At 39.7% G+C, this 16,432-nt stretch overlaps 1 protein-coding gene across 1 annotated transcript; it reads right to left on the bottom strand.

The window, feature by feature from the left end:
- Positions 1-462: 462 nt before the first annotated feature.
- pdia3.S (protein disulfide isomerase family A member 3 S homeolog) lies at positions 463-15,504 on the bottom strand. The gene is given in 13 exon segments (NM_001086582.1): positions 463-956; positions 1,793-1,850; positions 3,135-3,214; positions 4,145-4,273; positions 4,369-4,477; positions 6,658-6,840; positions 7,504-7,629; positions 7,937-8,056; positions 8,287-8,416; positions 8,645-8,752; positions 10,198-10,315; positions 12,440-12,518; positions 15,275-15,504. Coding segments are annotated over 13 exon segments (1,509 nt in total). The 5' UTR covers positions 15,430-15,504; the 3' UTR covers positions 463-842.
- Between the last annotated feature and the right edge of the window lie 928 nt (positions 15,505-16,432).

The raw sequence follows: 16,432 nt of genomic DNA on the forward strand, positions 1-16,432 counted from the left end.
CTGCAAATTAGGGTTCGGTATCCTCAGAATCTTTTGCCGAGGATTCGGCTGAAGCCAAAATAGTGGGTTGGGTGCATCCCTAATAATTTCGTGAATCAAAACCCTGTTTTCCAGATGTTCTCCAATGAAATAGCTGCAATGTATTATATGGCTAGTTATACTCTATAGCTTCTGAATCAGGAGTCCATTGAAGGATTGTATAGCCTTATAGGAAGTAAAATAAAATGATGTATTGTGTGTCTGTATTTTTATCTGTATACAAATTCTCCACCTTGCTTCTAAATGACTTTACCAACTGGCCTTATAATATACACACTGACTACACTCGGATGCGACCACAGCAAACAAAAATCTTGTATTTTTTGTGTTCCATAATTCTGTGTGTGTGTAACGCAATGTTTACTAGGGCCATGCGTTGGATAACGACCATTCCTACGACACAGAATACATATACAGGCAGGGTTTAAAGGTAGGGGGCATTTATTGATTGTTCCAAATGTACAAAAAATAACATTTAAAAAAAAAAAAAAAACAAAACCAAAAAAAACACAAGACCCCCTTAATCTCAACGTAGATGGAAAAAGTGGTGCCCCCCCCCTCAACAAGCCACAAATTGTAATAGGTCCTTGGATGTTTCCAACAGTGCATCTAAGAAAAAACAAAGGATCTAGTCATGTGACATGTCCTCCAAAAAAAAAAAAAAAATCTTGGAATTTTTGCTGCACAATGAGTCCACCACACCATTTGTTTCCCCTTGAATATCAGTGACGTCAAGATGGTAACCCTACCCTGCAGCGATGTGTGGTCGATATAAAATGCTGCTTCTCAATAAGAACTCGCAATTATAACTCTTCCTTCTTCTTCTTCTTTTTGGGTTTTTCATCTTCCTTAACGACTGGAGGGTTTGTTGCCTCCTTCTTCAGATAGCTAAGGAACTCGCTCACCTCTCTACCACCCTTTATAAAGGAGGGGGAAAAACAAAACCCAGAATTAGTTTCTACGCACCAAACAAGAACTACCTGGTTACTGGCACTTTGTCAACTGCCTGTTTAGTTCCATGGTGGCTGATGTACTGCTCTTTTTTTTTTTTTTTTTTAATACAACCAGATTTAGCCCAAATTCATTTTTCAATGTGACGGAATATCCTGAAAGTGTTAGCTTTATTAAATCATAACTATACAACATACAAATGAATGTAAAATTGCTTACAATATATAAAATATAACTTTTTTTCATGACAAACAGTTATACACTTAGGGCAGATTTATCAAGGGCTGAATTGAAAATTTTAAATTTTTAATTTTTTTTATGCTCAAAACGGTCATTCGACTAGGGAGTTATCCAAATTTGATTTGAGTTTTCTTTTAAAAAAATTTGAATTTGATTTTCAAGATTTACCATACTCTGGCCTCTAAGAATTCAACTGTTCACCACCTACAACCTGACGGAATTGCTATTTAAGTCAATGGGAGAGGTCCAGGGATCAATTTGTAAGACGTTTGCAGCCTTCCTGACAGTTTGAATTCAAATTGGATTCAAATTTTCAGGTCGTTTGGATTTGTCAGAGTTTTAAAAATTATAAAATTTCAATATTTGCCTTGAGAAAATATCCCCCCAGTCCACGCAAAGCCATTGTATAATAGACATTTCCATAGGACTTTCAGGCCTGCACATAGGACAGTCTTCAGCACGGACTGTGACCCACAGCACAACAGCCACATGGAAATGCCAATATGGCAAATAAACATGGGCTATTTGTGGGAGTTTAAGTAAATGCCAGGCAATTACCTACCTCATATCTCTTTGGGTTTTGCTTATTTCCTGCAGGAGCAAAGTAAATTGTGGGGAACCTGGAAGGAGAAAAAAAAAAAGATGGACAAAGTCAGATTTTTATTAGCAACCTTAAAAGAGAAGGAAAGTTTAAAACGAAATAATCCTTATCAGAAAGGTCCAACTAAATACACCAGTAAACCCTCAAAGTAATGTTGCTCTGAGTCCTCTCTCAAAAGAAACATCACATTTCTTTCCTTCTATTGTGTACACATGGGCTTCTGTATCAGACTTCCTGTTTTCAGCATACACCTTCAGGGCAAGGGCTTGAGCATGCTCAGTTTGCTCCTCCCCTCCCTGCTGTAATCTGAGCCCAGAGCTATAAGTGAGCAGGGAGACTCAGGCAGGAAGTGATGTCACACCAAGCTAATACTGCAGCTGCTATCCAGACAGAGAGCTTCTAGATCTTTTTACTCAGGTATGGTAAACATTCTACAGAATGAATATAGCATTCTAGCTTGCACTATTGCAGCTAATCTATTAGCAATACCATGTCTCTGTAGCTTTCCTTCTCCTTTAAAGGGGTTGTTCACCTATAAATTAACTTTTAGTACGTATGTATGTATGTATGTATGTATGTATGTATGTATGTATGTATGTATGTATGTATGTAGAGAGTGATTTTCTGAGGCAACTTGCAATCGGTTTTCATTTTTATTATGTCTGGTTTTTAAAAAATTCTCTTTTTATTCAGCAGCTCTCCAGTTTGTCATTTCAGCAGTCTGGTTGCTAGGGTCCAAATTACCCTAGCAACCATATAGAAAGAGGGGGAATAAAAAGTAGCAGTAACAATACATCTGTAGCCTTACAGAGCATTTGTTTAGATGGGGTCAGCGACCACCATTTAAAAAGCTGGAAAGAGTCAACTTAAAAAAAAAAAAAAAAAGAAAACCAATTGAAAAGTTGCTTAGAATTAGACATTCTATAACATACTAAAAAGGTGAAGAACCCCTTTACGGGCTATAGCATGCATGATATTTTGACTAGCAGCCACAGACTAGTACCTGTGAGTAAGCAGATTAGTTCAAGTTGAAACACAAATTGGCAGTCAGTGGGAACTATATACTATAAGCAGCAGCAACCAAACACTATTCGTCAAAAGTCTCACGGTAAAGAAAAGATGAAGATCTCCCACACCCCCAGTCAACCTACAGCTCCCTAGAAAAAAATTCATTTCAGCCTGCAGATAGAATTCAGCAAGCCCAAGTTTGCTCATGCTTGAAATAGACACTGAAAGCAATAGTGGGTAGAAGACACAGCCTCAACGTTCTTTCCTCTGTATAAAATAACAGTCACCGACTTACCCTCTAACTTCATATTGAGGAGGCACATCGTTTGCTGTGGCATCCATCTTGGCAATCACAATGTTTGGATCATCGGCAAGCTATGTCAAAAGATACAAGCTTGGTAAATATAAAGAACAACATAGCTTAAAGTAGAACTAAAACCTAAAGATGAACGTGGCTAAAAACTCCATATTTTATATACTGAACTTATTGCTACAGCCTAAAGTTTCAGCTTGTCAATAACAGCAATGATCCAGGACTTCAAACTTGTCACAGGGGGTCACCATCTTGGAAAGTGTCTGTGACACTCACATGCTCAGTGGGCTCTGAGCAGCTGTTGAGAAGCTAAGCTTAGGGGTCATCGCAATTATCCAGCAGAAAATGAGGTTGGCCTGTAATAAAAGCGGATGCCACAGGGCCGATATATTAAATTCTGATGCTAATTGTACTAGTTTCTGTTAGGGATGCACCAAATCCACTTTTTGGGATTCGGCCGAATCCTCTGTGAAAGATTCGGCCGAATACCGAACTGAATTCTAATTTGCATATGTGAATTAGGGGCATGAAAGGAAAAGGGGACAAAAATGAATCCGAAACGTGCTTAAAAAGGCCGAATCATGGATTCGGTGCATCCCTAGTTTCTGTGCTGCCATGTAGTAATTACTAATCAGCCTTTTATTGTGACATTTCTATTCTATGTGTACTGTATATTGTGAGTGGGTCCCTAAGCTCAGTAAGTGACAGCAGCACAGAGCATGTGCAGTGAATCAGCAGAAAAGAAGATGGGGAGCTACTGGGGCATCTTTGGAGACACAGATCTTCCCTGCTAAAGGGCTGTGATTGCCTTGGGCTGGTACAGAAGCCCAAAACATAAGTGTACAACATTTCTAGCTACTTCTTTAATCAAGCTTTAGCTCTCCTTTAAAGAAAAGGTTGTGTACTAGAATATAAACCAGAATTCAGGTGACAATAGAGAACTAGGAAGGTTATACATATCGCACACAAAGCCAGAGACAATTTTGCTCTACCTTCTCTCCAAGTTCTTTGTATTTAGGTTCCAAGGTCTTACAATGGCCACACCATGGAGCATAGAACTCAATTAGTACATCTTTGCTTTCATCGTTGACAAGTTCATCAAAGTTTTCAGCTACCGCCACCTAATAATTAGAAATAGAATATATTGATGCAAACCCAGTTTCTTTCGCTCTTAAAGCCACCCCCTAATCTACACACACACAAAAACAAAACTTACCTTAACAGGCCCGTCGTTACTTTCAGGGATGGATTCAGATTTCATGTATCTCTTCAGTTTACCATCAAAATAATCCTGAAGGAATCTTTCCAAAGCTTTTCCATCACGGCTGCCAAAAGAATGGGTAGGAATTTGTTAGAAAGAATAATCTAAACACTCAAACTTTCTGCTATACTGACAAATGTTATTTTTGTTTTTAACAATAGGGGTCTGATCTCCCTCACCAGTGCAATGCACTGAAGCCCAGTTCCAAAAAATAGTCCATATTAAATGAATCGTTCAGTATAAAAATAAAAACTTGGTAATAGGCTGTGCAAAATAAAAATGTTTCTAATGTATAGTTAGGCAAAAATGTAATGTATAAAGGCTGGAGTGACTGGATGTCTAACATAATAGCCAGAACACTACTTCCTGCTTTGCAGCTCTCTTGGTTTCCACTGATTGGTAACCAGGCAGTAACTAATCAGTGACTTCAGGGTGGGGCACATGGGTCATAACTGTTGCTTTTGAATCTGAGCTGAATGCTGAGGATCAATTGAAAACTCACTGAACAGTTATGTCCCATGTGGCCCCCCTTAAAGTCGCTGACTAACTCAGAGTTAGAGAGCTGCAAAGCAGGAAGTAGCATTCAGGCTATTATGTTACACATCCAGTCACTCAAACATTTATAGATTACTTTTTTTTTTTTTTTGGCTAACTATATTAGAATTTTTTTATTTTATTTTGCACAGCCCATTTACCCAGTTTTTATTTTTACACTGAACTGTTCCTTTAAAGCCTCTTAATCCAGATAGATCATTACACTATATTTAGCCTGAGAGGGATTAGAAACCATTGAACCATTAAACAGGTTTGTGTAGGGGGCACTAACATGGATGAGCCTGGCAGGATTTCAAACTGGCTGAAGTAGTGATAGGTGATAGATTGGAACACCTGTCGGGACTAAAGCTGGCCATACATGGGCAGATTTTGTCCCAACTAAACAATCGATTTAATGAATATTTCATTCAGCCATATGTGAGGAGACTTTGTCGTGTTGGCTGCAAGATCTCACAAATATTAACCCATGGCTATCTGTTCCTTTGTTTACTTTCACATTTAACCCAGCCAATTTCATTGTTTCTCTATGAAAGGTTTTAAACCCGTCATATCGATTGTTGGGACAATGTTGTCAGTGTAATAAGTAGATGATTTTAGCAGATTGTCCAGATTTTAGGCAGATCTGCCGAGTATTATAGCCTCCTTAAGTTGCAGTAGCCTATGGTAAAATAAATAAAGGTGACGATTTAAGACTGCTTTTATTATCCTAGATTAAAACTTTCCTCTCAAAAAAACATAAGAAAAAGGCCAAATTCGGATAAATTCAGTAAACCAATCGATAGTATTTTCTAAACTGTTCCAACATATGGGCATATTCACTCCGGCTGGTATTCCAGTGTAGTCATGGTTATTCACCACAGAGTTGTAATAAAATAATTGAGGGTGACTACTAACTAAAGCTCTAAATGGTTGTTAAAAGTGGTACAAGCATTTACAAGACAAGGAAGACCGGCACATGCGTTTATTTGATCACACATGTGTGACGAAACAAAGCAGTGGGAAATCCCTGCATCATTGTGTCTTGTGTGCCAGGCTTCATTGTCCTATTAACAAGATGCTGGGGTGCAGATTCCCCTGAATTGTGCAACAGACTGCAATTATTTAGGGATCTGGGTGTACAGGTGCGCTCTTGGTACAAGCATTCACACCCACGTACCATATTGATAGTGTGTACAACGCTGGTAAAATTACATTTTAAATGAGTAAAACTTGGCAAAAATTTCGCTCATCAATACTTGCTACGAAGCCGACAGAAAGAGGACAACCCTTTTTTCATTTCTTTGCAGTGCAGTCTAAATGTCACTTCTCCCTTTAAAATTCTTGACACGACCATGTAATTCATATGGTTTCGATTCTCAAGTCACCAAGTCTATCATTTAGAAGTCACAAGCTAATAAGAACTAATTCCACTTTCAGCAGCAAGGGAATAGCAAATACAGTTATCACTCCAGAAACTGAACTACTAGTGTGGCTTCTGGAATATATTGAAAGCTTTCACTGGTTTCTATCCTCTCTAGCAGATGACAGGCATGAGTGTTTTACACTTCACAATACCTTCAAAGCGGTGACTTTAGATTTCTAAATTTGAAGCAACTATTGTGACTAATGGTATAAAGGACACAATGTCAGAGATTACAGATATGCTGCCGCATGTTTACTGTAGGACACACATAGATGTGGAACACTTACGAGAATTCTTCTTGCATGACAAATTTCTCGCCTTTAGCAGTTTTGATTCCAACAACAGGAAGTTCCCCAGTATTGGCATCCAAACCAAATTCTGTCACTTCATGTCCAAAGGATTTCCGGTTAGCAACAGCAAAATTTAGTTTTTTGCCAGCATCAACAAAGGACTTTGCAACCTTCATTACTCTGGTTAGGATAATAAAAGGATAATATTCAGTTATGTAACACTTAACATTTTTCATGTATTACCTCTTTTGTGCACAAATATTTAATCGCCCCCCGTAGAGTCTAGAACAGGAACACAGATTAAGGAAAAGTCTTCCAGTTTATCCAAGACAGCAAACATGGCTTTACCCCAAATTACTTATTTATGGAACACTTAAAAAAGGATGAGGGAACCAACAGCTGCATTCCTGTGGGCTTCAAATCTGTAAAGTTTAAAGATCACTCAGCTGCCAGTTTAAGAGTGATGGAGGGTTCAAATATTAACTTATGCAATTGGGTGGTTCTCTCTTCATCAGGTTGTACACAATGACTGGAGACCAACATCTCCTCTCAGTGCTGGTGTTCCTGAATTTATGCATAGAAATTGATAGGATACACCTCTTCAAACAAACTCAGACTTATACTGTGCACCAAGCCAAATGGAACATCACTTCATATACTGGGAGATGTGAAGTAACAGCAGACCATAGTTTTCCCACTCTTGAAATCAAGGGCATTAAAAAGACCAGGATTTACATTTTTTTGTACTTGTGTGATTGATCCACACTGAATGCAAGTTTAAAATATGCCCAATAATGTATTCTTCCCAGGTGCCCTAGCCTTCTCCCCTACTGGAAAAAATACCTGTTTCGCCAATAATTGGTACCCTTGACATTCTTTTCATAGTCAACATCATAATATGCGATAAGCAAGTCCTTTCCTTGGATCAAATCTTTGTTGTCTTGTGTCAAGTGAGGGCAGAGACCAAAACTGCAAAAAAAAAAAATAAACAAAGCAATGACTAGATACAGACACCTGTATACTTCATGCACTAATGAATACGAGTAGTTAATAATCAACTGGAATGCAATGCATCTCCGCTGTTTCGCAAATACAGAATTCAAAAATCGTTGCTAGCTCATAACATGCTAAACAGCCATTTAATCGCTTCACGAGGCAGCAAAACTTGAAGTTTCAAGTAATGCAAGTTGAATGATTACTACACCCAAGGACATGGATGCCTGCATCCATTATCCGATTTCATAGCAGAATGGAAATTACTGCATTTAGAACTCACATGTTATCTTGAATGAACTTTTTAATTTTGCCGCTGGTTATTTTCTCATCAGCAGGGAATGTCACAGAGCCGTCTTCAAATTTGTTTGCCAGGTGTGGTGGGCGGAACAAGACAACACCCCTGTAAAACAAGAGCAAATCATAAGAATCATTAATGATGGAAGAGCAACGCACTGATCCCAGAGCTGCCATGGGTTCGTAAATATATTGGGGAATGCTATAAGCAGATCAGTGGCTGCAGAATCATTTCTAGGCAATGCAAAGGGCTTTACTTATACAGCAGCTATAGGACATTAACAACATGCGTGATTGTATCATGTTTCAGAAGAATTCATCAATATACACACTTACTCTCCATTTGTATCATATTTGTCCACAAGCTCTTTTTCATCTGTGTGAGCAAAGCGATAGTTCTCTCTAAGGGTGTTTGCAGCTTTAAGAAACTCAGAGTGAGGGCCACTATACAAGTCCCGGAAAAATCCTAGAACAGAAGGCATAGTACATTTCTTCAATATGTTTGTTTATTGTGCAATCACATCAGTCTAACTTATCTAAGCTACCTCCAAAGAGCCCCCACAGAGAAATGAGCATCCATCATTTGACAAACACCCAAATCTGACCGTAACAGCAACATAACTCCAAGCTAAAGTACCTTCTTTCAAAAAAAAGGCAGTTTATTTACACTCTACCCAGGTTATCGATCACTTACCGACCACAGCAGCATCTTTATCAGCAACAAATTTTTCAAATTCCTCAACAGATCGGAGATCTACTGATGCTGGTCCAGCTTGTTTCTTCATAGTACTAACAATTCCATCTAAGAACAGAAATAAATTAGGGAGGTAATATACACTTCAAAAGCTCCAATGGTCATTCAGTAAGATATATATTCATCTCGCATCAATCAAATCAAATTCTACTTGAGATTTTTCCATAAATTAACAAAGAAGAAATCAATCCAAGAACAAGATTTGCAACACATCAGACCCATATGACAAATTTTTCAAAACCATTAACACTGGCACCATTTCCTTTGCCGTTATAAATAGGAGTATTGTGACCACTGTACAGCGGTGGTGCACTGTCAAATGGATATTGGCAATTAATTGTATTTCTTACAAATAAAAAAAAAAAAAAATAATAATAATATTAAGTAAAGGGGTGTGATGGAAAACTATTAGTAAAAACTAGTACTTTGATAGCATATTATCGCTGAAACACAGCACTATTACAGTTGTCACATTCTCAAAATTATTGCTTCTATAACTGCAGCCTTTATACGCCTTATTCAAATAGAGAACATTTGTAACAAGATGACCCCCTCTCCCCATCAACAGAATGCTGCTGAATGTAAGGCACCCTGCCTGACACACAGAGTAGTGACAATTATTTGTGTATTTAATTGGGAGTTTGTCATTCAGTAGAATCTGGACCAATGACAGGTAGGGAGGGGTGTTTTGGCTGCCACTGTTCTCCAACTGAGGACACTGGCCCATATCTTCGCCAACAAAAAATACCACTGTATTCTGCAAAAAAAGTTTTTGGCATCTATAAAAAGACAGGAGGTCAATATATTCAAAGATAAGAAAAAAAAAACCATAACAAGGGGGAGGGGTTTGGGGCCTAAGGATCAGGGCACATAGGCAGATTAGTCGCCCGGTGACAAATCTTCTCTTCTTCAGGGCGACTAATCTCCCCGAACTGCGTTCCCGCCGGCTAAAGTGTAAATCGCCAGCAGGAAAACGAAGTGCTCAGAGTGCCATCCGGGAATCTGCCTGTGTACCCTGACCCGAATGGTGGCAAGTAAGATGGAATAGCCGGGAAGTGGCAGAGGACTTTTTGGGGTTCTCGCATAAATACTTTGTTGTTTGATAAAGAGAATCAGCTTGGCTAAAACACTACAATCACATGCTTGATTGTGTACAATTCTGTACAAATGTAATTTTCAGTAATTATGCGATTTAGTGTGGTAAATCTTAGCATCCTTTATGGCAAGGCTTAAACTTGGGCTTCTTGGGTCAGCCCCACCTCTTTGGGCATATAGCAGCACTTTCTTTGCTTCTGATAAGAGGACAGTCAAGCTAAAGGGACATGGCAAGGAGCCAAAGGAATAATCATTTTTCTGCAAGAAAATAATCTGCAATCTGTCACAGAAGCAGTGGAAAGTACTCTGCAAAGCCAGATATACAGAAGGATTGGGTGATCTTAAAACAATTGAGAGCAAACGCAACTATGAAAAGTAATGTTCTTCATTCAGCTTACCAGCAGATCTTGGCCCATCGTAAGATCCAGAGTCCTCTCCATCTCTGAATATTTTTAGAGTAGGGTATCCACTGACTCCATATTTGTTGCAAATGTTGGAATTGGCTGTGCAGTCAACCTGGCAAGGGATAAATGTCCCATGATTCTCAAGCAATAAAACGTCCACATATTAGAATTCACAGTTAAACAACAATTGGCAATACTTCACAGGGTGGGGGGGGGGATTCTTCCCCCCCCCCCAAAAAAGATGGTTTTATCTTTCATAGATCTATCTATGTCATCTCTCTCTCATGGTGGGGTTTCACCTTAATACCATAATGACATTTGAGTTATATTTGTGCAGATAACCCTGTTCTGAACAATCTATTAACCAGCCGCACACATTGGCAGAGACAAACATTATCAGCTATGCTTTTGCTGCTATTTAAAGAATTACTGCAATAACATCTGAACAAAGCCATCTTGCAGAAATAATGAATTATGTATGAAGAGATAAACCCCATTTAAAACAGTTAATGCCTCCTTACTATACATGCTTAATATTGCATGACATAATGACAAAGAAATATACAATCATGCACATAGTAAGACGCTAATTCCTAAAAATTAATATGGCTAAAAATCTAATTTTATATACTGAATTTATTGCACCAGCCTAATTTTTCAGCTTGTCAATATCAGCAATGATCCAGGACTTCAAACTTGTCACAGGGGGTCACCATCTTGGAAAGTGTCTGTGACACTCACATGCTCAGTGGGCTCTGAGCAGCTATGCTTAGGGGTTGTCGTAAATTATCAAGCAGAAAATTAGGTTTTTCTGTAATATAAAATGGATTATTAAATTTTGATGATTTTTTTTTAAAAAAGTATCTGATTAAACGGGATGTTCACCTTTAACCACTGTTTCAGTTCAGCTGGTTTCAGATCGTTCACCAGAAGACTTTTTCATTTACTTTCTATTTGTGACGGTTTTTCTAATATGAAAGTGTAAAGTTTCATTTTTCACTTTCTAAAGCAGCTCTGGGAGGGGGTCTCCGACTGCTCAGCAGGGACAAAGATAACAAATGTATCAAGTAAATGTATCACTTTAGAACAGTTAAAGAGTCAGCGACCCCCCTCCCAAAGCTGCTTTAGAAGGTGAAAAATTAAACTTTACACTTCCATATTAGAAAAACGCAGGTAAAACTGCCCGTGTTTAAGAGCCCTTACGGAAAAAAAGGTGGACAACCCCTTTAAAATGGAGTCTATGTGAGATGGTCTTTCTGCAATTCAGAGCTTTCTGGATAGTGGGTTTCCAGATAACAAATCCCTTATCTATAACAGAAGCCCTAAACTTGTATACATATATGAGGCCAATGGCACAAACATTTCTACACTACTGCATTTCAGCCAAGAAGAGGAAAAGCCAATACTGATTTTTTTTTTTTTTCTGCTCAGTGGTTGTGACAGAGGTTTTTCAGCCAAAACTGCAAATCTGGCACTTGGGCTTATCACACTAGGATGGCAAAAACCTGTCCAGCCCTGTCCAAATGCTATTACACATATCCATAAAAATACCAACCTATTTTTCTTCAGTGTTAAAGGGAAAACATACACCCTTTTTTAAGAAAAGTGCATAAGCACTTCGGCAACTCACTTTTTGTTTAACAAATCTCATGAATAGGCTTTAATAAACTAATTCCTACCAACCGTTATTTGCTCTTTATAAGGAGGAGTTTAAAGGATACATTCCCTATGCAGCAGTACTCGCAAATAAAAAGTCTCTTGCATATGAAGTCCTCTACCCCACTGCCATCAGTTCACTGCACTGGATTCTGGAAGGAACTGAGCAGCCCAAGTCCCATGCCATATTTTGATAACTGCCACGGGTCAATTTTTTGGAACCCGTACCGGACTGCAACCCGCATTCTTACCCGCAAGTACCTTATCCGCAACTCGGACCCGCTGACGATCAAGAATCAGGAAGTGCTGTCATTGTAAACCGGAAGTGACATCATCGGAAGTTGGCGTAATCAGAAAAAAGTAGTAAAAATTGCTATGGGGGAAGACCCGCGGCCCGACCAGCATCTATATCTGCACCCGGAACTTCTACCCGCAACCCGCAGGGTACCGCAGGTTTTTTCGGGTAACTTGCGGGTACCTGCCCTAGGACTCTAGCAACCTCTGTACAGTGCCCATTTAATGGAAATGTACTCAATAAAAGTGGGAAAAAAAATATGCAAGCAATACATGACAAACTCACCTTAGCCAAAGAAAGAGTCCCTTTAAGCTTAGTGGCTGCAATTTCATATTCAGGAGCTAGTTTCTTACAATGACCACACCTATTAAAAATAAATATTTGTGTTATGTATACATTTTGCCATCATTACGTTTCCCTTTGCACCACTGCACTTGTTAGATAGAATATTCTCAGATTCAGTAAAAAATTCCATGGAATCAAAGGGCAAGTCAACCCCAAAAATAAATATGTGCCCAATAAAATAAAACATTATTCTAAGCAACTTTATATAAATATATATTTAAATATAAATGTATTAAAAATGGTCTATGATTTTTGTTATTTGTATATGTATTGCTATTGAAATCAGTGCTTGTCTGTTCCTTTCTATTCTCTGCCCTATGTCTAAGACACAATATAAGACAAGGCAGCTGATCACTGGGGAACCAAGACAATTGAAACATTGTTTAAAAAGTAACAACTGGGCGTTAAGCCAATGCTGTTTTCAATATCAACTGTTTTTACAAAAGCATTGAAAATTTGTAATGGAAAGTTGCTTAGAATTATGTTTTCTTTTATTAGGCACATTTTTATTTTAGGGTTGACTTGCCCTTTAAGCTTTGAAATAGGCCTGCTGAGTGGCAAATGTATGTTCATAATTGTGTGCATGTTAACACCCAGTGATACAGTGAATGTATTCTAAAAAAAACAGAAATCTAAACTTATTGATATATAAAGCAATCTATATAAGTTGCATTAAGAAAGATGGAGGTTTAATATATCTGAGAAATCAAACACTCTAATGCTAGTTTAGCACCTGAAGTGCAACACCCACAAAGCAGAACTTGTCAGCGTTACAGAGGGGGGGGTTGAGGCCCAGGCTAGCCAGTCAGAAGAGGCCACAAGGTCTCTGGCAGCAAATGAGAAGCCGACACCACAACAAGGACACACCCATCACTTCCGAGTAAAAATGTGCAGGGTTAGAACAGGACAAGCAAAATTGTTTCAGACTTTAAAAGTTAAAAAAAAAAAAAAAAAAAACTGGATTACAAGTTCAGACAGAATACAGAAGGGTAAAAATTGCACTGTACTACCTACATAAAATCTGACAAGAAAATGATACAGTAAAAACTATAGGAATAAGCAGCAGTAAAGCAATTTTACAGTCTCATGTCCTAGCAACGCCTTTGTAGGCAAATGCAATATTAGAATGATGTTCTGTGGTCAGCATTCATCTGCATATTTTAATTGCACTGAATTAGTTTGCTAATTAGCATCTTCCCACTCGCCTAGCTCTCCCATTAACACGAGCAGGGGGATGCTGGTAGTATTTAACACTACCATTATTTTCTTTAAGTAGGGAAATTACAGTTTATAAGTGCCTAACTCACTTGAGGTGCCACATCATAAAATCAAATAAAGTGGTTTAAACTTGTGAGCTTCTAGTCAAGTCAGTTTTTCCGGATTTCAGCATCAGGAGATGTTACACAGCAATGATTAGAATAGATGTGAACCTAGGAAGCTTCAGAGCTTAACTACAACTATTCTCCTGGGAGCAGTAGTTCCAACATCTAATGCCATGCAGGAAGGCACTGCTCACTGCAAGTTTAGTACAGGCAATATGTCTCAAATATCTCAGCAGGGGTTTGGTCTCTTTGTTTCCAACTGTAACAGGAGTGAAAGTGAAACTCCTTGAGGTTTTTGTTTTTATATAGGTGCAACTGCCTGCCAGACTTCCATAGAAGAGTGCTCCCCAAATTGAGGCTGGCTTCCAGAAATATCTTAAAGGTGCCTGGATATTTTGCTCTGTCTTATTCCCTTCATTTTAGATTGTAAGCCCTTTTGTACAGGGCCTCTCTCACCTCTTATACCGGTATTAGTTGTGATGTATGCAACGCCACATTTTATGTATGTAAATAATGTGATTTTGTTGTATAAACACATATGCTGGCGCTATATAAATAAATGTTGATAATATTTCTAAAAGCCAAGCATGGTGGTTAATTGCGGGTGGAGCTGGGGGCAATTGAATATTCTTACAGCCAGTGGCATAACTAGATTTTACTGGGCCCCACAGCAAATTAATTTTAGGGTCCCCAACATAACCAGAGGTTTTACTTTTTTTTTACCAATATATGTTTAAATTGCTCATTATTAAGGACCCCTTCTACCTCCTGCCCCCCCCCCTGCAGCCACAGGGTCTGCTTCCTCTGTAGTTACTCCCCTGCTTTCAGCAATGTTTTCCTATAGCTGTAAAGCCTTTATAAACCAAGGGGGGTCTGAGCAAAGGTGGGAGCTGCAGCCATACTAATATAGTGCTTAGAACTAATGCATAAGGCTCAAACTAAATAAGAGTAAACGAGAGGCACGAGTAGAGCGGCTATTAAGTGTTGTGAGAACACGAAACGCGTAAGGCTGCGATCCACCATTGTACCTCAATAAAGAGACCTGTTTTTATACTACTACTACTGCCTGGAGGACTGCTCTTTGAGTGTCTACCCTACACAACAATACACTGACGTCCACTCCCTTATGCAGAAGGCTTGGGGCAGAGCACCTGAGTCTCCTCATCCTCATGAGTCTCTATAAAGAAATGTCTATATGATGAGAGAACAGCTACCAGGCCCGAATGCAAATAAATGCAGAAGAATAAAAACTAAAGACACCACTGATTTGCCTCATATGCCTTATAAGCAGCCAAGTGATCACAGAGATAATGATCAGAGATAAAGTGACGTGGTTGCAGAGTTTGCTATTCCCCAAAGCCTGTCACACTCCCAGGCACAAAGCACTCGGGAATAAGCCCACGTGTGTGAGGCCTAGCGCTCTAAGGACACGGAGCCGACCCTCAATACTCACCAGGGAGCGAAGAACTCCACTAGCAAGATGCTGTGCTGAGCTACGACGCTTTCAAAGTTATCGTCGGTGAGATCCAGGACATCTGAACCTGCGGCCTGAGTGCCGGCGGTGACAGCCAGGAGGAGGAAGAAGGCGCCGAGGAGTTGCCGGTTCATGGTGAAGAGTTACTGTCACAGTGCTGAAGGACTCGCCTCTGCCTCAGCGCTTTCTTGCAGCACTGCAGGACCAAGATAAGGAGGGAAGCTGAGGAGTACCGAGAGAAAAGAAAAAACCTCACAGCCGGAAGTAGCTGCTGCTGGACCCGGAGCCGCAGTGTGGCAGGCCACTATTGGCTGTTGGCAACGTACGTCACCAAAAGGGGCGGGGTTATGTAAATTGTAGGTTGGACGGCCGGTACCATCAGACCTCGTCGAATTGACGGGCGGGGAGAAAGTAATTGCAGGCAAGAAAAGCCCCAATCAAATCCGGACACGCGTATCACGTGATTGCAGACTACGGTTGCCTAGGGACTTTTTTTTTTCTCACTCCCCTCGAAATCTCTAGGCCAAGATCAAGTTCCAGGCAAAGGGTTAAATCGCATTCATGTCAGCGGGCCGAGATCGGGTTTGGGAAAGTAGGGGAGTCTGTATTCAACGTCACACAACAGGTTTATTTATTATAGACCACTTCAGGTTGATGTCTGTGCAGCAGTCATTTATTTCTATGGGAGAGCCTATTACACGAGGTTTGTGAGGAACATAAAGATCATTTTATACACAAAATCCTTTGGGCAGGCTGAGGCCATAACCAGGGTTATAATTGGGGCTTCCCAAGTCACTCACAGCACGTAAGAACCAGAGTAATCCACCCATATACATTAGTACATTGTTAACCATGTGCTTGAGGAGGCAAAGCAGAGAATAAGGTGGCACACGAGGCTACTGGGGGAGATCGCCTCTTATTCGGGCAACTAATCTCCCCTAAATGCCTTCCCGCCGGCTTGAATGTGAGTCGCCGGCGGGATGGCACTAGGAAACTTCAGGCGACTTCGGAAAGCTGAAGCAATCCAAGTGCCATCCCTAGGGTTGCCACCCGGCCGGTATTATACCTGCCGGGGCCGGTATTACAAATTAACCGTCAATGTAGCTGCCGGTAATTTGTAATACCTAAAACAAAAGC

This window comes from Xenopus laevis, chromosome 3S, assembly GCF_017654675.1.
Source record: "Xenopus laevis strain J_2021 chromosome 3S, Xenopus_laevis_v10.1, whole genome shotgun sequence".
NCBI lineage: Eukaryota > Metazoa > Chordata > Amphibia > Anura > Pipidae > Xenopus > Xenopus laevis.